General features: G+C 46.0%; 1 protein-coding gene across 2 annotated transcripts; it reads right to left on the bottom strand.

Annotated features, from left to right (window-relative positions):
- Positions 1-3,523: 3,523 nt before the first annotated feature.
- On the bottom strand, positions 3,524-15,420 carry LOC106612177 (zinc finger C4H2 domain-containing protein). 2 transcript variants are annotated; one of them, XM_045724160.2, is made up of 5 exons: positions 15,246-15,420; positions 14,070-14,241; positions 5,502-5,674; positions 5,247-5,409; positions 3,524-4,169 (listed from the first exon to the last, which is right to left on the bottom strand). In XM_045724160.2, exons 1-5 carry the CDS (start codon positions 15,296-15,298, stop codon positions 4,056-4,058), a joined length of 675 nt encoding a protein of 224 aa, XP_045580116.1. In that variant the 5' UTR covers positions 15,299-15,420; the 3' UTR covers positions 3,524-4,055. The 2 variants fall into 2 exon arrangements, with proteins under 2 accessions (XP_045580116.1, XP_014068596.2); XM_014213121.3 differs by having other exon boundaries at positions 15,075-15,416.
- Positions 15,421-23,278: the final 7,858 nt, after the last annotated feature.

Genomic DNA, 23,278 nt, shown 5'->3' with positions numbered 1-23,278 from the left:
TGTGTGTGTGTGTGTGTGTGTGTGTGTGTGTGTGTGTGTGTGTGTAAAACACAGCTGACCAGAGAGGGGGTCTGGCTGGGTGCTGCTGGGGGGATAATTTTAGGCCCACAGATAAACTTACCTAAACTTCCATTCTTGGAGAACTGTGAGGGTTATAATTAGACTGGTGATAAGACTGGTGACACTGACACTCAGGCTTTGAGTTGGGTTGGTGGGCAGGGGCCTTGGTGGGTCACGGCCCTGGTGGAGTTGTGAGGGTTATAATTAGACTGGTGATAAGACTGGTGACACTGACACTCAGGCTTTGAGTTGGGTTGGTGGGCAGGGGCCTTGGTATTCCCTGGTGTTTCACTGTATCCTGAGTAAAGATTACATGATATGGCAGCACTTCTAGAACTGATGGTCAGTAGTAGAAATACACGGCTAGACTACCGTACCAGAAAACATGTCATCAGATGTATTATGTGTGATCTGAAATCAGATAGACTTACTACAATCTATTTTCATTTTGGCTTGCCATACTCACAGAAAGTAACCACTTAGGTTACTCAGATCTTTAATACAGTGTCAGTGTGTATTTGAATCCTATAAGAGAAATGCTTTGTGCTGTATTGTGTCTACGAGTAACAGGCCTGTCTTCACCTCCATTTCTTTAGTTTACACTGTGACTGGAAACCATCTTATAGCCTGTGTGCAGCTGTCTGACTGTCAGAGAGGCTGCTGTAGACTGTCAGCTGTTCACACAGCCCTGCCCTACCCTCAGAACCTTGATCAGCTGTTCACACAGCCCTGCCCTACCCTCAGAACCATGATCAGCTGTTCACACAGCCCTGCCCTACCCTCAGAACCATGATCAGCTGTTCACACAGCCCTGCCCTACCCTCAGAACCATGATCAGCTGTTCACACAGCCCTGCCCTACCCTCAGAACCATGATCAGCTGTTCACACAGCCCTGCCCTGCCCTACCCTCAAAACCATGATCAGCTGTTCACACAGCCCTGCCCTGCCCTACCCTCAGAACCATGATCAGCTGTTCACACAGCCCTGCCCTGCCCTACCCTCAGAACCATGATCAGCTGTTCACACAGCCCTGCCCTGCCCTACCCTCAGAACCATGATCAGCTGTTCACACAGCCCTGCCCTCAGAACCATGATCAGCTGTTCACACAGCCCTGCCCTACCCTCAGAACCATGATCAAGAAGAGCTCTGCACAGGTATGGCATGCATCTTGCATTCTTTTCCAGCATGCCACTAGATCTACACATTCCATTTTGGAGGTGAAATCTGTTTCCGCCTCTCAAAAAACACAGGGAAGGAAAATCATTTGATGTAACCATTGTTTTCTTATAGCTTAGATGACTTTGTCCTTATAACTGAACTGAAAGTGTAGCCAATTAGTTTAGTTATGCCTGTCTACATTATACGTTTCTACAATAAAATATATGCAGGCAATAAAGTATACTATAGTATAATATTATAACGTATCATGATTAACATTACATTTTGTCATATAAAATAATGTAAGCAGGCAGATAACTGAGGTTTGCCAAAAGTGTTTCAAAATGTGAACTTTTCATTTTTTGGACCCTCTTCATCTATCCCACTCCACTACACCAGGTGGCGCTGAATAATCATTGTTAGCGGCACTGCGCTTGCAAGAAAAAAATGGTTGCTCTGTTGTAGTTTTGGGTGTGTAGCTGGCTAGCTAAAGTATTTTTATTCTAATAGCTAGCTAAATCATCACAAAGTTTGGGGATACACAATTGCGTCAACATTTTCTTTCTTTCACGAACAAGGTTAGATTTGTACTTGTACTTTGTAGTTTTGTGCACTTTACTATATTCATTGAGGCTAAACGTTAGATAAAATAAAATTATAATAACAAACGTCTGCAGCCGTAAAGCTAGCTAGCTAGCATCAATCTGACTTTCGACAACGCCTCTCGTTACGTCATTCAGTTGTACGTCAGTTGATCAGAAAATCCTGACAGTAATATCACATAGTGGCCACTGTTTTTGATATGAGGTCGGTTTATTCAACCTTTGAAAGCTGAAGTTACGTTAAAGAACTCGTACTGTTAAACAAATGCGGCGCCATGTTGGCGGAAGTTGTGTTCCCTAGACTGGAAGTGGCATTTCCGGTGGCGTGAAAAGGGTATTTTTCTTGGCCCTAGGCATGGAGGTGAACTAGGCACAGGAGATCTACTGCAGGAGAATAACACAGGTCAACAATCAACTGAACCCAGAAACTGGAAGGAGAGAGAGGCAGGGGTAGAGCAGCCCTCAGGGGGAGGCAGGAGTTGTAGAGTGAGACCTGTAGGAGGATGATCATACAATGTACACAGAATACAGAAATTACAGCAGCAAGTGAGAGGAGAGAGAGGCAGAAGGAAAAAAGGCACTTTGTCAGGGTATAGGAACTATATATGTTCTGTTGGGTCTCCTCTGGCTTAGTCTCATTGTATTTATCAGCCGTATCGCTCTATGGGGGCTGTAGCAATGTGTGTGTGTGCAGCCCTGTCCCTGAACAGGGTACAACACACACACACCTCTGCCACAGGGTACAACACAACACACCTCTACAACAGGGTACAACACACCTCTACAACAGGGTACAACACAACACACCTCTACAACAGGGTACAACACACCTCTACAACAGGGTACAACACACCTCTACAACAGGGTACAACACAACACACCTCTACAACAGGGTACAACACAACACACCTCTACAACAGGGTACAACACACCTCTACAACAGGGTACAACACAACACACCTCTACAACAGGGTACAACACAACACACCTCTACAACAGGGTACAACACACCTCTACAACAGGGTACAACACACCTCTACAACAGGGTACAACACACCTCTACAACAGGGTACAACACACCTCTACAACAGGGTACAACATAGCTCTACAACAGGGTATGACACACCTCTACAGCAGGTTACAACAGAGGAAGACAGACTGCACATAGAGTGCAGGCTCTTCATATGTAGTGTTCCTTCATGCTTCTGTCTTGTCAATACATTCCCATCTTAGCTATGTTATTATTTTCAGTTTCTAGCATTTCAGGACAATCTAAACACCCAGCAAGTCCCTGAAAAAAAAGATGTTGTGAAGTAACCTGTGTTCTCATGTGTTGTCAGACGCTGTGTGTCTGTTCAGAGAGTTGCTAAAGGGCCTCCCCAAGCCCTCTGACGCCCCAAGTATGATATGGGAACAACTGCTTCCCTGGGGAGAGCACAGAGCAATCTGGGGTTACCTTGGCGACAGAACAGGAATCTGGGGTTACCCTGAAGACAGTACAATAACTGAGCTAAAGATATCCTCATGCTGGCCGTGTGACTGAGCATATCAGAAATGGCACCCTTTTCCCTATGTAGTGAACTACTTTCGCATCGAGACAGCTGAATGTGGAAGTGGATTGCAGCCTGTGACCTACAGTGCCACTGATCATCTCTATTATAATGACATTCATCTTCGTCTAGGAGAAAATACAATTCCAACTGCAGTACAAAACAGACATTTATTTTTGAATTCTTGTATTAAAGTTTCACATTACAACACTGTTAAAAACAAATAAGCGTCATGGTTTTCTCAGTCCTTGACTGTTCCTTATGTGTTCAGTAAACATTAGAACAACTTCCTGGGTTATACACTGCAACAATGAACCCACTTTCATATCATCACAAACAGTTACAACACAGTCATTATAGTTCAGCCATGGAAAGTGTTCATGCAATGCAAACATGCGAAATACAGAGTAACAAGTAAATTCAGTCAGTTTTACATTTCTAATGCCTGAACCAATCACAACATGGGTACAGTTACAGTATAATGGTTTGTATTATTGCATATAACATGGTTAAGGTCTATTAAACCTTAACAATGACATTTCAACACTTTAGTACCATTAAAATAACACAACACTTAGGATAATGATGATAATACTAAACGTAGGTTCCATGGCATGGAGAAGGTTATGAAGATATGTATTACTGAATTACAGATGTGAAATGTAGCAGTATGAGGTGTGTGTCTACTCGTCAGGCTTCCTCTTGGGTTTCTTGGGGTTGCGGGAGCGACTCTTGGCCTTACACAGTGGACAGATAGGAGCGTTACGATGGATCTGCTGGTGGCATGACAGACAGGCCTGGAGAGAGGACAGGGAGGACAGAGAGGACAGGGAGGACAGAGAGGACAGGGAGGACAGAGAGGACAGAGAGGACAGGGAGGACAGAGAGGACAGGGAGGACAGAGAGGACAGGGAGGACAGAGAGGACAGAGAGGACAGAGAGGACAGGGAGGACAGAGAGGACAGGGAGGACAGAGAGGACAGGGAGGACAGAGAGGACAGGGAGGACAGGGAGGACAGGGAGGACAGGGAGGACAGAGAGGACAGAGAGGACAGGGAGGACAGAGAGGACAGGGAGGACAGAGAGGACAGGGAGGACAGGGAGGACAGGGAGGACAGGGAGGACAGGGAGGACAGAGAGGACAGGGAGGACAGGGAGGACAGGGAGGACAGGGAGGACAGAGAGGACAGAGAGGACAGAGAGGACAGAGAGGACAGGGAGGACAGAGAGGACAGGGAGGACAGAGAGGACAGAGAGGACAGGGAGGACAGGGAGGACAGAGAGGACAGAGAGGACAGAGATGTTATAGTGTGTCATTACTCATCAGTACAGTGTCATTATTGTGTAGGTACAGACGGGGGAGGAGGGTGTGTACCTACATAGGAGGGTGTGGACCTTCATAGGAGGGTGTGTACTGTGGACCTTCATAGGAGGGTGTGGACCTTCATAGGAGGGTGTGTACTGTGGACCTTCATAGGAGGGTGTGTACTGTGGACCTTCATAGGAGGGTGTGTACTGTAGACCTTCATAGGAGGGTGTGTACTATGGACCTTCATAGGAGGGTGTGTACTATGGACCTTCATAGGAGGGTGTGTACTGTGGACCTTCATAGGTGGGTGTGTATTGTGTACCTTCATGGGAGGGTGTGTATTGTGTACCTTCATGGGAGGGTGTGTATTGTGTACATTCATAGGAGGGTGTATACTATGGACCTTCATAGGTGGGTGTGTATTGTGTACCTTCATGGGAGGGTGTGTATTGTGTACCTTCATGGGAGGGTGTGTATTGTGTACCTTCATGGGAGGGTGTGTATTGTGTACCTTCATGGGAGGGTGTGTATTGTGTACCTTCATGGGAGGGTGTGTATTGTGTACCTTCATGGGAGGGGGCTGTTGTCTGAAGGTGGCAGTCTGGCGGGCGTCTTGTTTCCGGGAGACCTGGAGCTGTTGGGCCGCGGCAGCCGCTGCTGCAAGGGATTCTGGGATTGTGGGCTCATGAGGCTCCTTCTGCCACTCAGCCTTCTGTTTCTCAAAGTAACTATGGCAACAGAGATAGAAGATAGGACAGAGAACAAGTTGATGTGTGTGTGAGGGCCTGTGTGACCGTGTGTGTATAATATGTGTACTGACTCCAGAGAGAGTTTCTCCTCCTCTTCGTTGAGGTTGGGCAGTCTGTGCAGGCCCAGGGTCATCCTCAGGGCGTCTACATGTTCCTTCAGGGGTTTGTACTCATCATGGAGCCTCCGCGTTGTCTCCAGCAGCTTGTTCAAGTCATTCTCCGACTGCTTTATAGTGCTCTCCATCTGGGGAGAAGGAGAGAGATGGAAGGGGAGAGGAGGAGAGAATGGGAGAGAGAAGGAGGGAGGAGAGAAGAAGGAGGGAGGAGAAGGGGAGAGAGAGGAGGTAGAGAGAGAGAGGAGAAAGAACCTTTAATAGTTTATTTTTCTGTAATTCTCAACCCAATTTCAGCCTTTGCCCAATCCCTTCACATTTTCCAAAAGTGCTTTCAGGTGAGAAGTTGTGGGTGAGGGAGTTGTCCAAACACAACTCTGGACAGTTATCTGACAGTGTTGAGGTACAGAGTTCCTGACATCTATTACCAAACACAACTCTGGACAGTTATCTGACAGTGTTGAGGTACAGAGTTCCTGACATCTATTACCAAACACAACTCTGGACAGTTATCTGACAGTGTTGAGGTACAGAGTTCCTGACATCTAGTACCACTTGTAGTGTAAATTAGACATCTAGTACCACTTGTGGTATATACGCATTAGCTCTTTTTCCAGTAGTCAAATGAACTCACAGATTGCTCATTGGGTACTGTATAAAAACCTACAACTACTACCAGGGTGAACCCTCTCACAGGTACACTTTCACTTTTCAGAATTGGAAGTGTGTGGGCATGGGATGACTATTGTAAATAAAAAAATCTGCCCCTTGTGTCACGACTACTGCCGAGGGTAGTTGCTCTCCCTGTTCGGGTGGCGCTCGGCGGTCGTCGTCACCGGCCTACTAGCTGCAATCGATCCCCTTTTCGTTTTTCTGTTAGTCATGTCTTTATTAGTTGCACTTGTGTTCTATTATGTAATTAGTGGTGTTATTTTAGCCCGCCTCTCCACCTGTTCTGTGTGCGGGCTTGTTACGTATTTTCACTGTGTTCGTGTTGTGTATCGTGTTGTTGGACTTTGGGTTTGTTACGCCCTGTTGTGTTTGGGCATTTTCCTCTTTTGTGGTAGTTATTAAATATATATTGTACCAAACATTTTTCTGCCTCCTGCGCCTGACTCCACACCCACGACGTCCAAGCGTTACAGAAGCCCGCACCAACAACATGGAGTCAGCAGAAGCAGCCACCACTCCTCTACCATCGATGGAAGAACGGGTCCTCCATCACACCACCGTCCTCCATCGGATTGGGTCAGCCATGGACCAGATGATGGAGAGGATGGATCGATGGAGGAGGAGTGATCTCCTCCCTTCACCTCCGGCTCACCCGACGAGTCCACCTACTCCACTCCCTTCCCCGTCTGGATCTGGGGCACTACGTCTTACGCCTCCGAGGGAGTACGATGGAGCAGCGGCAGGGTGCCAGGGATTTCTATTACAACTAGAGTTATACCTGGCGACCGTGAGGCCGGCTCCCTCGGGGGAGGAGAGTGTGAGCCTCCTCATCTCCTGCCTGACGGGTCGAGCACTGGAGTGGGCCAACGCTGTTTGGAATGGACCAGACCCATTAAGGAATAACTACTCTGAGTTCACCCGCCGTTTCAGGGCCGTATTCGATCACCCCCCAGAAGGACGAGCGGCGGGTGAACAACTGTTCCACCTCAGACAGGAGATGAGGAGCGCGCAAGACTTTGCCCTAGAGTTCCGGACCTTGGCGGCTGGGGCTGGGTGGAACGACAGGGCCCTAATGGACCACTACAGGTGTAGCCTCCGGGAGGATGTCCGCAGGGAGCTAGCGTGTCGGGATACTACACTCTCCCTAGATGAACTCATCAACATGTCTATACGACTGGACAATCTGCTGGCTGCCCGCGGGCGTTCAGAAAGGGTCCTGTCAGTTCCATCTCTTAACCTACCTACGCCCATTCCTATGGAGCTAGGGGGAACCGCGTCAAGGGGAACCGGAGGAGGGCGCCCCTCCTGCACCAATTGTGGTCGACAAGGACACACGGCTGACCGGTGCTGGGTGGGTCCCTCTGGGAGTCGAGAAGGCAGGCAGAACACTCCTCGTTCATCCCAGGTGAGTCAGCACCACACTCACCCAGAATCCTCTGTTGGTCACATGTTTGTCTTAATTTTTTTTCTTGATTTTGCTCCCTTTTCCCAGCATAAGGCGCAAGTCGATTCAGGTGCAGCTGGGAACTTTATGGATAGCGGACTCGCCCTTAAGTTAGGAATTCCGCTGGTACCGTTAGATTCCCCTTTCCCCGTGCACTCCTTAGATAGCTGGCCATTAGGGTCAGGGATGGTCAGGGAGGCCACGGTGCCACTGGACATGGTAATGCAGGGGAATCATAAGGAACTAATTCGTTTTTTTCTTATCGATTCACCTGCGTTTCCAGTGGTGCTGGGGGTGCCCTGGCTAGCCAGTCACAATCCCAAGATTTTGTGGAAACAGGGGATTCTCCAGGGATGGTCAGAGGAGTGTTCAGGTAGGTGTCTGGGTGTTTCCATCGGTGCCACGTCGGTGGAGAGTCCAGACCAGGTTTCCACTGTGCGCATTTCCCCTGTGTATGCCGATTTGGCTCTCGCCTTCTGTAAAAAGAAGGCGACTAAATTACCACCTCATCGACAGGGGGATTGTGCGATAGACCTCCAGGGTAACGCTGCGCTTCCCAAGAGTCACGTGTACCCATTGTCCCAGGAGGAGACGTTGGCTATGGAGACATATGTCACGGAATCTCTGGTGCAGGGGTACATTCGGCCCTCCGTTTCACCCGTCTCCTCGAGTTTCTTTTTCGTGAAGAAAAAGGGGGGAGGTTTGCGTCCGTGCATTGATTATAGAGGTCTCAATTCCATTACAGTGGGGTTCAGTTACCCGCTACCTCTCATTGCTACGGCGGTGGAATCATTTCACGGAGCGCGTTTTTTCACGAAACTGGATCTCAGGAGCGCGTATAATCTGGTGCGTATTCGGAAGGGAGACGAGTGGAAAACCACATTTAGTACCACATCGGGCCACTATGAGTACCTCGTCATGCCATAAGGGTTGTAGAATGCTCCAGCCGTCTTTCAATCTTTTGTCGATGAGATTCTCAGGGACCTGAGAATGAGTGATTGTGTATATCAACGATATCTTGATTTACTCCTCCACACGCGCTGAGCATGTGTCTCTAGTACGCAAGGTGCTTGGTAGACTGCTGGAGCATGATCTATATGTCAAGGCTGAGAAGTGTGAGTTCTTCAAAAGAGCCGTCTCCTTTCTGGGTTATCGCATTTCCACCTCAGGGATGGTGATGGAGTGTGACCGCATTAATGCCGTGCATAATTGGCCGACTCCAACCACGGTGAAGGAAGTGCAGCGGTTTTTGGGTTTTGCCAATTACTACCGGAGGTTTATCCGGGGTTTTGGTCAGGTGGCGGCTCCCATTACCTCACTATTGAAGGGGGGAACGGTGCGTTTACGGTGGTCAACAGAGGCGGACAGAGCCTTCAACCAGTTGAAGGCGCTGTTTGCTGATGCGCCCGTGTTGGCGCACCCGGACCCCTCTTTGCCGTTCATAGTGGAGGTGGACGCATCCGAGGCTGGGGTGGGTGCCGTTCTATCACAGCGCTCGGGTGCGCCACCGAAACTCTGCCCCTGCGCTTTCTTCTCTAGGAAGCTCAGTCCGGCGGAGCGGAACTATGATATGGGGGACCGGGAGTTGTTAGCTGTGGTCAAGGCTTTGACTGTGTGGAGACATTGGCTTGAGGGGGCTAAACACCCTTTTCTCATCTGGACTGACCACCGGAACCTGGAATATATCCGGGCAGCCCGGAGACTGAATCCGCGTCAGGCATGGTGGGCCATGTTTTTCACCCGATTTCAGTTTAGGATTTCGTATAGACCAGGCTCCATGAACACCAAGGCTGACGCGCTATCCCGCCTCTATGACACTGAGGCCCATCAATCCTACTCCCATCCTTCCAGCTTCTAAGCTGGTAGCACCAGTGGTATGGGAGGTGGACGCGGACATTGAGCGGGCGTTACAGATGGAGCCTGCGCCTTCTAATTGTCCTACAGGTCGTAAGTACATTCCACTTGGTGTCCGTGATCAATTGATTCGATGGGCTCATACGCTACCCTCGTCGGGTCATCCTGGGGTGGCGAGGACAGTGCAAGGCCTTAGGGGGAGGTACTGGTGGCCCACCTTAGCTAAGGACATGAGGTTTTATGTCTCTTCCTGTTCGGTATGCGCCCAGAGCAAGGCTCCTAGGCACCTGCCTAGAGGGAAGTTACCTGTCGGTGGACTTTCTTACCGATCTTCCCCCGTCTCAGGCGAATACCACGGTTCTGGTAGTTGTGGATCGGTTTTCTAAGTCCTGCCGTCTCCTCCCATTGCCCGGTCTCCCTACGGCCCTACAGACTGCGGAGGCTCTATTCACCCATGTCTTCCGGCATTACGGGGTGCCGGAGGACATCGTTTCTGATCGGGGTCCCCAGTTCATGTCCCGTGTATGGAGGGCGTTTATGGAGCGTCTGGGGGTCTCGGTCAGCTTGACCTCCGGTTATCGCCCCGAGAGCAATGGGCAGGTGGAGAGAGTGAACTAGGAGGTGGGTAGGTTTCTGCGGTCGTACTGTCAGGACCGGCCAGGTGAGTGGTCGAGGTACTTACCATGGGCTGAGTTGGCGCAAAACTCACTCCGCCACTCATCCACGAACATGTCGCCTTTCCAGTGTGTGTTAGGCTACCAGCCGGTCCTGGCACCATAGCATCAGAGTCAGACCGAGGCTCCAGCGGTGGAGGATTGGGTGCAGCGCTCCAAAGACACCTGGATGGCTGTCGAGGAATCCCTGAAACAAGCAGGATGACGACAGAAGAGGGGCGCTGACCGCCACCGCAGTGAGGCCCCCATATTCGCACCAGGAGACAGGGTCTGGCTCTCGACCCGAAAGCTCCCCCTCCGCTTGCCCTGCCGAAAGCTGGGTCCGCAGCATGTAGGGCCCTTCAAAGTCCTGAGGAGAATAAACGAGGTGTGTTATAGATTACAACTCCCTTCTTATTATCGTATTAACCCCTTGTTTCATGTGTCTCTCCTCAGGCCGGTGGTAGCTGGTCCCCTACAAGACGGTGAGGTGCCGGAGGTCCCTCCGCCCCCTCTGGACATCGAGGGGGGCCCAGCGTATACAGTACGCACCATTCTGGACTCAAGACGCCGGGTGGGGGGCCTGCAGTACCTCGTGGACTGGGAGGGGTACGGTCCGGAAGTGAGGTGCTGGGTGCCGGTGGGGGACATACTGGATCCATCACTGTTAGAGGATTTCCATCGCCTCCATCCGGATCGCCCTGCGCCTCGTCCTCCGGGTCGCCCCCGAGGCCGGTGTCGGCGCGCTGCAGGAGCCGCGCGTCGGGTGGGGGGTACTGTCACGACTACTGCCGAGGGTAGTTCCTCTCCCTGTTCGGGTGGCGCTCGGCGGTCGTCGTCACCGGCCTACTAGCTGCAATCGATTCCCTTTCCCTTTTTCTGTTAGTCATGTCTGTATTAGTTGCACCTGTGTTCTATTATGTAATTAGTGGTGTTATTTTAGCCCGCCTCTCCACCTGTTCTGTGTGCGGGCTTGTTACGTGTTTTCACTGTGTTCGTGTTGTGTATCGTGTTGTTGGACTTTGGGTTTGTTACGCCCTGTTGTGTTTGGGCATTTTTCCTCTTTTGTGGTACTTATTAAATATATATTGTACCAAACATTTTTCTGCCTCCTGCGCCTGACTCCACACCCACGACATCCAAGCGTTACACCTTGTGAGATTACAGCACACAACCATTGAACTATGAGCCAACTGTTTTAGCAGGTTGCAACGCCAATCAGCCGTAGCAGTTGAGAAAAAATACAATGAGTTGATTTGACCACCATTGTCATCTATTTCTTGTTACGATGGCTGTAGCTACGAATATAAACATGATTTTCATAACTTACAGTGGCAAGAAAAAGTATGCGAACCCTTTGGAATTACCTGGACTTCTGCATAAATTGGTATCTGATCTTTATCTAGGTCACAACAATAGGCAAACACAGTCTGCTTAAACTAATAACATACGTTTTCATGTCTTTATTGAAAACAATGTGTAAACATTCACAGTGCAGGGTGGGAAAAGTATGTGAACCCTTCGATTTAATAACTGGTTTGGCAGCAATAACCTCAACCAAACGTTTTCTGTAGTTGCGGATCAGACCTGCACAATGGTCAGGAGGAATTTTGGACCATTCCTCTTTACAATACTGTTTCAGTTCAGCAATATTCTTGGGATGTCTGGTATGAACTGCTCTCTTGAGGTCATGCCACAACATCTCAATAGGGTTGAGGTCAGGACTCTGACTGGGCCACTCCAGAAGGCGTATTTTCTTCTGTTGAAGCCATTCTGTTGTTGATGTACTTCTGTGTTTTGGGTCGTTGTCCTGTTGCATCACCCAACTTCTGTTGAGCTTCAACTGGCGGACAGATAGCCTTTCATTCTCCTGCAAAATGTCTTGATAAACTTGGGAATTCATTTTTCCATCGATGATAGCAAGCTGTCCAAGCCTTGAGGCAGCAAAGCAGCCCCAAACCATGATGCTCCCTGCACCATACTTTACAGTTGGAATGAGGTTTTGTTGTTAGTGTGCTGTGCCTTTTTTTCTCCACACATAGTGTTGTGTGTTCTTTCCAAACCACTCAACTGTAGTTTCATCTGTCACAGAATATTTTTCCAATAGCGCTGTGGAACATCCAGGTGCTCTTTTGCAAACTTCAGATGTGCAGCAATGGTTTTTTGGACAGGAGTGGCTTCTTCCGTGGTGTCCTCCCATGAACACCATTCTTGTTTAGTGTTTTACGTATCGTAGACTCGTCAACAGAGATGTTAGGATGTTCCAGAGATTCCTGTAAGTCTTTAGCTGACACTAAGATTCTTCTTAATCTCAATGAGCATTCTGCGCTGTTCTCTTGCAGTCATCTTTGCAGGATGGCCACTTTGTTTTACCGTGGACTGATGAACATCAAGGCTTTTAGAGATACTTTTGTAACCCTTTCCAGCTTTATCCACGTCAACAATTCTTAATCTTAGGTCTTCTGAGAACTCTTTTGTTCGAGGTATGGTTCACATCAGGCAATGCTTCTTGTGAATAGCAAACTCAAATTTAGTGAGTGTTTTTTATAGGGCATCTCCAATTTCATCTCATTGATTGGACTCCAGGTTAGCTGACTCCTGATTCCAATTAGCTTTTGGAGAAGTCATTAGCCTTGGGGTTCACATATTTTTTCCAACTTACACTGTGAATGTGTAAATTATGTATTCAATATAGAAAAGAAAAATACAATAATTTGTGTGTTACTAGTTTAAGCACTTTATGTTTGTCTATTGTTGTGACTAAAATGAAGATCAGATCAAATTTGATGACCAATTTATGCAGAAATCCAGCTAATTCCAAAGGGTTCACATACTGTTTTTCTTGCCACTGTACATCATTTTTTTTCTTCATAAAAGCACATAGATGTGTATGAAACGGTAAACAAAAACGTAGAATTTGGTCATATGCGGAAATGTGCCTTACTGCCTTTTGAATGTTGTGTAACGTCAGTAGTCTGGTCAAGGAAGCATCATGCTAAATATATTGGCACACTCCACTTACCAAGACCATTGCCAAATAAGGCACACAGTTACCTGCTTTTATAGTAAGCCTTGAGGTGGTACCACCCAGCACATCTAGAAAAGAGTGTATTTCATACCAAACCCCTCCCTTGAGATGATGTATAGGAACCTTCTCAAGGTGCCTCTACATCACGATTCCAGTGGTAGAATTGAACCGCAAACTATATTTACTACTAAAAGACCAAAATACACTGAGTGTACAAAGTATTATGAACACCTGCTCTTTCCATGACACAGACTGACCAGGTGAAAGCTATGATCCCTTATTCATGTCACTTGTTAAATCCACTTCAATCAGTATGGATGAAGGGGAGGAGACAGGTTAAAGAAGGATTTTTAAGCCTTGAGACAACTGAGACATGGATTGTGAATGTGTGCTATTCAGAGAGTTAAGACACAAGATTGAAATGCCTTTGAATGGGGTATGGTAGTAGTTTGTGTCAAGAACTGCAATGCTGCTGGGGTTTTCACGATCAACAGTTTCCCATGTGTATCAAGAATGGTCCACCACCCAAACGACGTCCAGCCAACTTGACACAACTGTGGGAAGCATTGGAGTCAACATGGGCCAGCATCCCTGTGGAACCCTTTCGCCACTTAAAGTTCATGCCAGAAAATGTGAGGCTGTGCTGAGGGCAAAAGTGTGGCGGGGTGTAACTCAACATTAGGAAGTTGTTCTTAATGTTTTGTTCACCGTGTATATCACTTTTGCAATGAACTTAAAAATTAAGAACTGAATGGATGTGTTTCACTATAACTAAGCCTAAAACATCTGGTTTTCCATGAAAAAAAACAGATCAAATAGTCAAATAGTGGTTTCTGCCTCTCCCTCTCACACACTCTCTCGCTCTCTCTACGCACCACATTGATATCAGCGTGTATGAGTCGTAGCTCCTCCACATGGGCCATCTTCTCCTGCATTAGGAGGTCCATCTCCTGTTTGTATTCCTTCAGATGTTTCTCCTCAGACTCTAGGGACTCAAACTCTGACTTCAGACGAGACTTGATCTTCTGCATCTGTACCGTCTTATTCCTGAAATGACAGAAAACACAGTTTAACCAATGCATTACTAGTTAGTTATCACTGTAAAACAGTAGTTACCAATGTTACACAGTAGTTATTACCAATGCACTAGTTACCAATTATACAACATTAGGTAGTTAACCTACCACCGGGCTATTTACCAATGCAGTAGTTACCAATTACACAACATTATGTAGTTACCTACCACTGGGCTATTTACTAATGCACTTATTTTGATTACAGGGCAGAGGGCACAAAGACAACGTTCTGTCAGTTCAACTTCCTGTCACTCAATCATGCTTCACAAACCAATTGCCCTAAGGTATCTTCTATTGTTTCTCCATTATTTAACCTGGTTAGTCTCTTCAGATAAATATCTATTTTTCAAGAGACCTGTTTTCTGTTGCAATCGATTAGTTTATTGTGAAATAAGGAGAGATACTATTTGTCATGGGAATAAGTAATATAATGCATGCATATCCGACATAGAGATGGACGTGCACCACATGACATAGTTATAAGTGGTGTAATTATAATTGTTTTATACTGATGTCACTGATGCGAAGCTATACAGCGGCACATCTGTTACAATGTGTACATTTGTAACTGGTTCCAACAGAATGAACCATGGTTAGCCAATTAACTACCTGGCTAATGACAGAAAGCTAGCTAGCTAAGTAGCCTGATAGCCGCTAATCTGGCAAAGCACTTCGCATCTGGATTTTTGTTGATGCAAACAGCTGGATTGATTATATATAATGCACAGCTACCAAGCTATTCTGTAACATGTTTTTTGTAGATCCTTCAAAACAACAGTAGAACGGTCACCTCCGCTTGCTAACCTTGCTCGAGGCTATGTCGGCACATATAGCTAGCTTCCTCGCCCAATAACAAAGCCAAGACGCTAATATCAGCTGGCGAGCGCATTCTTCTGTCTGATCTTTTCCTGAGCCATCCAGCTACATTTACCAGATGTGGTTTCTTTGAAGAAGAATATATACACTTTCTTTTACCGTATTTCCATAATGTTTTCTAGTTTGCACATTATGTCCTGTTCGTCCCCCATGGTTTTGTCTTTAAACCCTGATAAATTAGATCTTATGGAAGGCCAGGGTGGTCTGCCTCCTTGCTGATAAAAACAATACCGTCAGCTGTAACATTCGCTGTGAATCACCACGCATGCGCGGAGAAACAGTGGCTAAGTGTATTGTACTTCCGTGACCCCAGCTGGAAACTGTTATATTGTCTCAGAGACAGACAGACACTGTCTGATTAAAAACGGATTACATTGTTGTTATAGCCTTTTAATAGAAACGGTTGCATTGTTGTTATAGCCTTTTAATAGAAACGGTTGCATTGTTGTTATAGCCTTTTAATAGAAACGGTTGCATTGTTGTTATAGCCTTTTAATAGAAACGGTTGCATTGTTGTTATAGCCTTTTAATAGAAACGGTTGCATTGTTGTTATAGCCTTTTAATAGAAACGGTTGCATTGTTGTTATAGCCTTTTAATAGAAACGGTTGCATTGTTGTTATAGCCTTTTAATAGAAACGGTTGCATTGTTGTTATAGCCTTTTAATAGAAACGGTTGCATTGTTGTTATAGCCTTTTAATAGAAACGGTTGCATTGTTGTTATAGCCTTTTAATAGAAACGGTTGCATTGCTTGAATGTAATCCTCTTGATGATGGTGTAAACGGTCTAAACTCTACATTACTCATAGTGTAAAGATGCTTATATATATATATATATATATATATATATACACTGCTCAAAAAAATAAAGGGAACACTTAAACAACACAATGTAACTCCAAGTCAATCACACTTCTGTGAAATCAAACTGTCCACTTAGGAAGCAACACTGATTGACAATAAATTGCACATGCTGCTGTGCAAATGGAATAGACAACAGGTGGAAATTATAGGCAATTAGCAAGACACCCCCAATAAAGGAGTGGTTCTGCAGGTGGGGACCACAGACCACTGTTCCTATGCTTCCTGGCTGATGTTTTGGTCACTTTTGAATGCTGGCGGTGCTTTCACTCTAGTGGTAGCATGAGACGGAGTCTACAACCCACACAAGTGGCTCAGGTAGTGCAGCTCATCCAGGATGGCACATCAATGCGAGCTGTGGCAAGAAGGTTTGCTGTGTCTGTCAGCGTAGTGTCCAGAGTATGGAGGCGCTACCAGGAGACAGGCCAGTACATCAGGAGACGTGGAGGAGGCCGTAGGAGGGCAACAACCCAGCAGCAGGACCGCTACCTCCGCGTTTGTGCAAGGAGGAGCAGGAGAAGCACTGCCAGAGCCCTGCAAAATGACCTCCAGCAGGCCACAAATGTGCATGTGTCTGCTCAAACGGTCAGAAACAGACTCCATGAGGGTGGTATGAGGGCCCGACGTCCACAGGTGGGGGTTGTGCTTACAGCACAACACCTTGCAGGACGTTTGACATTTGCCAGAGAACACCGACATTGGCAAATTCAACCGCTGGCGCCCGGTGCTCTTCACAGATGAAAGCAGGTTCACACTGAGCACGTGACAGACGTGACAGAGTCTGGAGACGCCGTGGAGAACGTTCTGCTGCCTGCAACATCCTCCAGCATGACCGGTTTGGCGGTGGGTCAGTCATGGTGTGGGGTGGCATTTCTTTGGGGGGCCACACAGCCCTCCATGTGCTCGCCAGAGGTAGCCTGAATGCCATTAGGTGCCGAGATGAGATCCTCAGACCCCTTGTGAGACCATATGCTGGTGCGGTTGGTCCTGGGTTCCTCCTAATGCAAGACAATGCTAGACCTCATGTGGCTGGAGTGGGTCAGCAGTTCCTGCAAGAGGAAGGAATTGATGCTATGGACTGGCCCGCCCGTTCCCCAGACCTGAATCCAATTGAGCACATCTGGGACATCATGTCTCGCTCCATCCACCAACGCCACATTGCACCACAGACTGTCCAGGAGTTGGTGGATGCTTTAGTCCAGGTCTGGGAGGAGATCCCTCAGGAGACCATCCGCCACCTCATCAGGAGCATGCCCAGGCGTTGTAGGGAGGTCATACAGGCACGTGGAGGCCACACACACTACTGAGCCTCATTTTGACTTGTTTTAAGGCCATTACATCCAAATCCAGACCTCCATGGGTTGATAAATTGGATTTCCATTGATTATTTTTGTGTGATTTTGTTGTCAGCACATTCAACTATGTAAAGAAAAAAGTATTTAATAAGATTATTTCTTTCATTCAGATCTAGGATGTGTTGTTTAAGTGTTCACTTTATTTTTTTGAGCAGTATATATATGCTTCTGCCACACACCCTATATATATTTTTTACAAAATAACAACTACATGTTGTAATGATCGGACTCTTTTTTTTCAATTTTTGCCTAAAATTACATACCCAAATCTAACTGCCTGTAACTCAGGACCTGAAGCAAGAATATGCATATTCTTGATACCATTTGAAAGGAAACACTTTGAAGTTTGTGGAAATGTGAAATTAATGTAGGAGAATATAACACATTAGATCTGGTAAAAAATAATACAATGACAAAAACTTACGTTTTCCCCAAAAAATCATCTCCATCTTTGAAATGCAAGAGAAAGGCCATTATATAACTTAGGAGTCTAGGCGCAATTTAGATTTTGGCCACTAAATGGCAGCAGTGTATGAGCAAAGTTTTAGACTGATCCAATGAACCATCGCATTACTGTTCAAAATGTTGTATCAAGTCTGCCCAAATGTGCCGAATTGGTAAATTGATACATTTTCAAGTACGTAACTATAGAGAACATACATTTTTATAGTTTACACACTCCCAGGAATGTCATAAATGATGGATAATTAGCTTCCATATGGAAAAGACACTAACCTTCACACATCTAGATGGGGGGGGGGGGGGCGGAAGACACATCCGGGGTTCAAACTGTAGAACCCAGTACCTACATTTGAATATGAAAATTGATTTTATCAGACAAAACACTACTCTACATTTTTATTTCTGGGACCCTAAGGATGACAAATCAGAGCAAGATTACTGAAGTACATTATTTACCTTCAGATGGGAATGTATCAAACCAGTTACCATGATAAAAGTTTTTTGTTGTTGTGCACTCTCCTCAAACAATAGCATGTCATTTTTTCACTGTAAATTGGACAGCGCAGTTAGATTAACAATAATTTAAGCTTTCTGCACATATGTCCTGGGGAAATGTTCTTGTTACTTACAGCGTCATGCAAATCACATTAGCGCACGTTAGTTCAACCGATCCCGTAGAGTTTAAAAAAGAACAATGAAAGAGACATACAGTTGAAGTTGGAAGGTTACATACACCTAAGCCAAATACATTTAAACTCAGTTTTTCACAATTCCTGACATTTAATCCTAGTAAAAATTCCCTGTTTTAGGTCAGTTAGGATCACCACTTTATTTTAAGAATGTGAAATGTCAGAATAATTGTCACGTTCGCCGTAAGAAGGAGACCAAAGTGCAGCGTGGTAAGCGTACATCTTACTTTATTTGATGAACACCAACAAAAACAACAAAATACAAAAAAAACGAACGAAACGTTCTGCAGGGCTAAATACAGCGCAATGCAAAAACAAGATCCCACAAAACCTCAGTGGGAAAAGGCTGCCTAAATATGATCTCCAATCAGAGACAACGAAAGACAGCTGCCTCTGATTGGGAACCATATCAGGCCAACATAGAAATACAAAACATAGATATACATAATCTAGAATGCCCACCCAAATCACACCCTCACCTAACCAAATCGAGAAAATAAAAAGGCTCTCTACGGTCAGGGCATGACAATAATAGTAGAAAGGAGGCTTTATTTCAGCTTTTATTTCATTCATCACATTCCCAGTGGGTCAGAAGTGTCAGATCTGCTTCTGCCACACACCCTAGTTTCCTTGACCTGCAGCCACTCCTCCAGTACACTCTCTCTCTCCCCATCTCTTTCTGTTTGTTTGTGATTGTGTGGTTGGAGACAGGTGTGCTGGAGCCAGAGTGGATCCTCACCAGCTGCAACCCGTTCCATAATCAAGACCTCTACAAATACTCAGTCCTGCCACTTCCACTCTGCCAGATCGTAATCTCTGCTCAGTCAGTTTATGATTCTAGCTATTTGTGATTATTCAAGATCCTGTTACCCTGCTGTGTCTGTTTCCCTGCCTGATGCTGTTTATCCTCTCACTGCAGTTTTGCTGCTCTGACTCTGTCTCCTGTTCCACATCTCACCACCCTGCTACCCTGTTCTGGACTCACCACACCACCACTCTATTGGATTCCTCTCCGGACCTGTTTCCCCTGTCCCAACCCATTACACTCCAACCTCAGCCTCCACATCTAGTTTCCTACCACTCATCTGAGCTAAACCGGATCTGCACTCCATATCTCCCTGTGTTACAATAAATACTTTGGTTCATTCATCCCTGTTTCTTGGTCTGAGTCTGCTCTTGGGTTCCCCTGTGCTGCTCCACCTAACAAGAAGTTTACATACACTCAATTAGCATTTGGTAGCATTGCCTTTAAATTGTTTAACTTGGGTCAAATGTTTCGGGTAGCCTTCCACAAGCTTCCCACAATAAGTTGGGTGAATGTTGGCCATTTCTCCTGACAGAGCTGGTGTAACTGAGTCAGGTTTGTAGGCCTCCTTGCTCGCACACGCTTTTTCCATTCTGCCCACACATTTTCTATGGGATTGAGGTCAGGGCTTTGTGTTGGCCACTCCAATACCTTGACTTTGTTGTCCTTAAGCCATTTTGCCACAACTTTGGAAATTTGCTTGCGGTCATTGTCCATTTGGAAGACCCATTTGCGAACAAGCTTCAACTCCCTGACTGATGTCTTGAGATGTTGCTTCAATATATCCACATAATTTTCCTCCTCATGATGCCATCTATTTTGTGAAGTGCACCAGTCCCTCCTGCAGCAAAGCACCCCCACAACATGATGCTGCCATTTGGCTTGCATCATTTTTCCTCCAAATATAACGATGGTCATTATGGCCAAATAGTTTTAATTTTTGTTTCATCAGACCACAGGACATTTCTCCAAAAAAGTATGATCTTTGTCCCCATGTGCAGATGCAAACCGTAGTCTGGCTTTTTTATGGCGGTTTTGGAGCAGTGGCTTTTTCCTTGCTGAGCGGCCTTTCAGGTTATGTCGATATAGGACTCGTTTTACTGTGGATATAGATACTTTTGTACCCGTTTCCTCCAGCATCTTCAAATCAAATCAAATCAAATGTATTTATATAGCCCTTCTTACATCAGCTGATATCTCAAAATGCTGTACAGAAACCCAGCCTAAAACCCCAAACAGCAAGCAATGCAGGTGTAGAAGCACAGTGGCTAGGAAAAACTCCCTAGAAAGGCCAAAACCTAGGAATAAACCTAGAGAGGGACCAGGCTATGAGGGGTGGCCAGTCCTCTTCTGGCTGTGCCGGGTGGAGATTATAACAGAACATGGCCAAGATGTTCAAATGTTCATAAATGACCAGCATGGTCAAATAATAATAATCACAGTAGTTGTCGAGGGTGCAACAAGTCAGCACCTCAAGAGTAAATGTCAGTTGGCTTTTCATGGCCGATCATTGAGAGTATCTATACCACTCCTGCTGTCTCTAGAGAGTTGAAAACAGCAGGTCTGGGACAGGTAGCACGTCCGGTGAACAGATCAGGGTTCCATAGCCGCAGGCAGGACAGTTGAAACTGGAGCAGCAGCAGGGCCAGGTGGACTGGGGACAGCAAGGAGTAATCATGTCAGGTAGTCCTGAGGCATGGTCCTAGGGCTCAGGTCCTCCGAGAGAGAGAAAGAAAAAGAGAAAGAGAGAATTAGAGAGAGCATACTTAAATTCACACAGGACACCGGATAAGACAGGAGAAATACTCCAGATATAACAGACTGACCCTAGCCCCCCAACACATAAACTACTGCAGCATAAATGCTGGAGGCTGAGACAGGAGGGGTCAGGAGACACTGTGGCCCCATCCGATGATACCCCCGGACAGGGCCAAACAGGAAGGATATAACCCCACCCACTTTGCCAAAGCACAGCCCCCACACCACTAGAGGAATACCTTCAACCACCAACTTACCATCCTGAGACAAGGCCGAGTATAGCGCACAAAGATCTCCACCACGGAACAACCCAAGGGGGGGCGCCAACCCAGAGAGGAAGACCACGTCAGTGACTCAACCCACTCAAGTGACGCACCCCTCCTAGGGACGGCATGGATTAACACCAATAAGCCAGTGACCCAGCCTCTGTAATAGGGTTAGAGGCAGAGAATCCCAGTGGAGAGAGGGGAACTGGCCAGGCAGAGATGGCAAGGGCGGTTTGTTGCTACAGTGCCTTTCCGTTCACCTTCACACTCCTGGGCCAGACTACACTCAATCATAGGACCTACTGAAGAGATGAGTCTTCAGTAAAGACTTAAAGGTTGAGACCGAGTCTGCATCTCTCACATGGGTATGCAGACCATTCCATAAAAATGGAGTTCTATAGGAGAAAGCCCTGCCTCCAGCTGTTTGCTTAGAAATTCTAGGGACAATTACGAGGCCTGCGTCTTGTGACCGTAGCGTACGTGTAGGTATGTACGGCAGGACCAAATCGGAAAAGATAGGTAGGAGCAAGCCCATGTAATGCTTTGTTGGTTAGCAGTAAAACCTTGAAATCAGCCCTTGCCTTAACAGGAAGCCAGTGTAGGGAGGCTAGCACTGGAGTAATATGATCACATTTTTTGGTTCTAGTCAGGATTCTAGCAGCCATATTTAGCACTAACTGAAGTTTATTTAGTGCTTTATCGGGGTAGCCGGAAAGTAGAGCATTGCAGTAGTCCAACCTAGAAGTAACAAAAGCATGGATACATTTTTCTGCATCATTTTTGGACAGAAAGTTTCAGATTTTTGCAATGTTAAGTAGATGGAAAAAAGCTGTCCTTGAAACAGTCTTGATATGTTCTTCAAAAGAGAGATCAGGGTCCAGAGTAACGCCGAGGTCCTTCACAGTTTTATTTGAGACGACTGTACAACCATCAAGATTAATTGTCAGATTTAACAGAAGATCTCTTTGTTTCTTGGGACCTAAAACAAGCATCTCTGTTTTGTCCGAGTTTAAAAGTAGAAAGTTTGCAGCCATCCACTTCCTTATGTCTGAAACACAGGCTTCAAGCGAGGGCAATTTTTAGGGCTTCACCATGTTTCATTGAAATGTACAACTGTGTGTCATCCGCATAGCAGTGAAATTTAACCTCTCTGGGCTAGTGGGACGTCACCGTCCCACTCTATTCAACAGCCAGTGGAACAGCGTGGCGCGAAATACAAAAACCTAAAAAATGCAATCATTTCAATTTTCCAAACATATGACTATTTTACACAATTTTAAAGATAAGACTCTCGTTAATCTAACCACATTGTCCGATTTCAAAAAGGCTCTACAGAAAAAGCAAAACATTAGATTATGTTAGGAGAGTACATAGCCCAAAATAATCACACAGCCATTTTCCAAGCAAGCATATATGTCACAGAAACCCAAAACACAGCTAAATGAAGCACTAACCTTTGATGATCTTCATCAGATGACACTCCTAGGACATGATGTTGTACAATACGTGCATGTTTTGTTCAATCAAGTTCATATTTATATCAAAAAACAGCTTTTTACATTGGTGTGTGATGTTCAGAAAATGTATCCCCACCGATAACTTCCGGTGAATTTACTAAATTACTCATCATAAACGTTGACAAAATACATAACAATTATTTTAAGAATTATAGATAAAGAACTCCTTTATGCAATCGCTATGTCAGATTTTAAAATAGCTTTTCGGCGAAAGAACATTTTGCAATATTCTGAGTACATAGCTCAACCATCACGGCTAGCTATTTTGACACCGGCTAACTTCGGGGCACACTAAACTCAGAATTAGTATTAGAAAAATTGTATTACCTTTGCTGATCTTCGTCAGAATGCACTCCTAGGACTGCTACTTCCACAAGAAATGTTGTTTTTGTTCCAAATAATCCATAGTTATGTCCAAA

Source organism: Salmo salar, chromosome 09, assembly GCF_965601325.2.
Source record: "Salmo salar chromosome 09, fSalSal1, whole genome shotgun sequence".
Classification (NCBI taxonomy): domain Eukaryota; kingdom Metazoa; phylum Chordata; class Actinopteri; order Salmoniformes; family Salmonidae; genus Salmo; species Salmo salar.
This window is presented reverse-complemented; position numbering and strand designations above follow the sequence as displayed.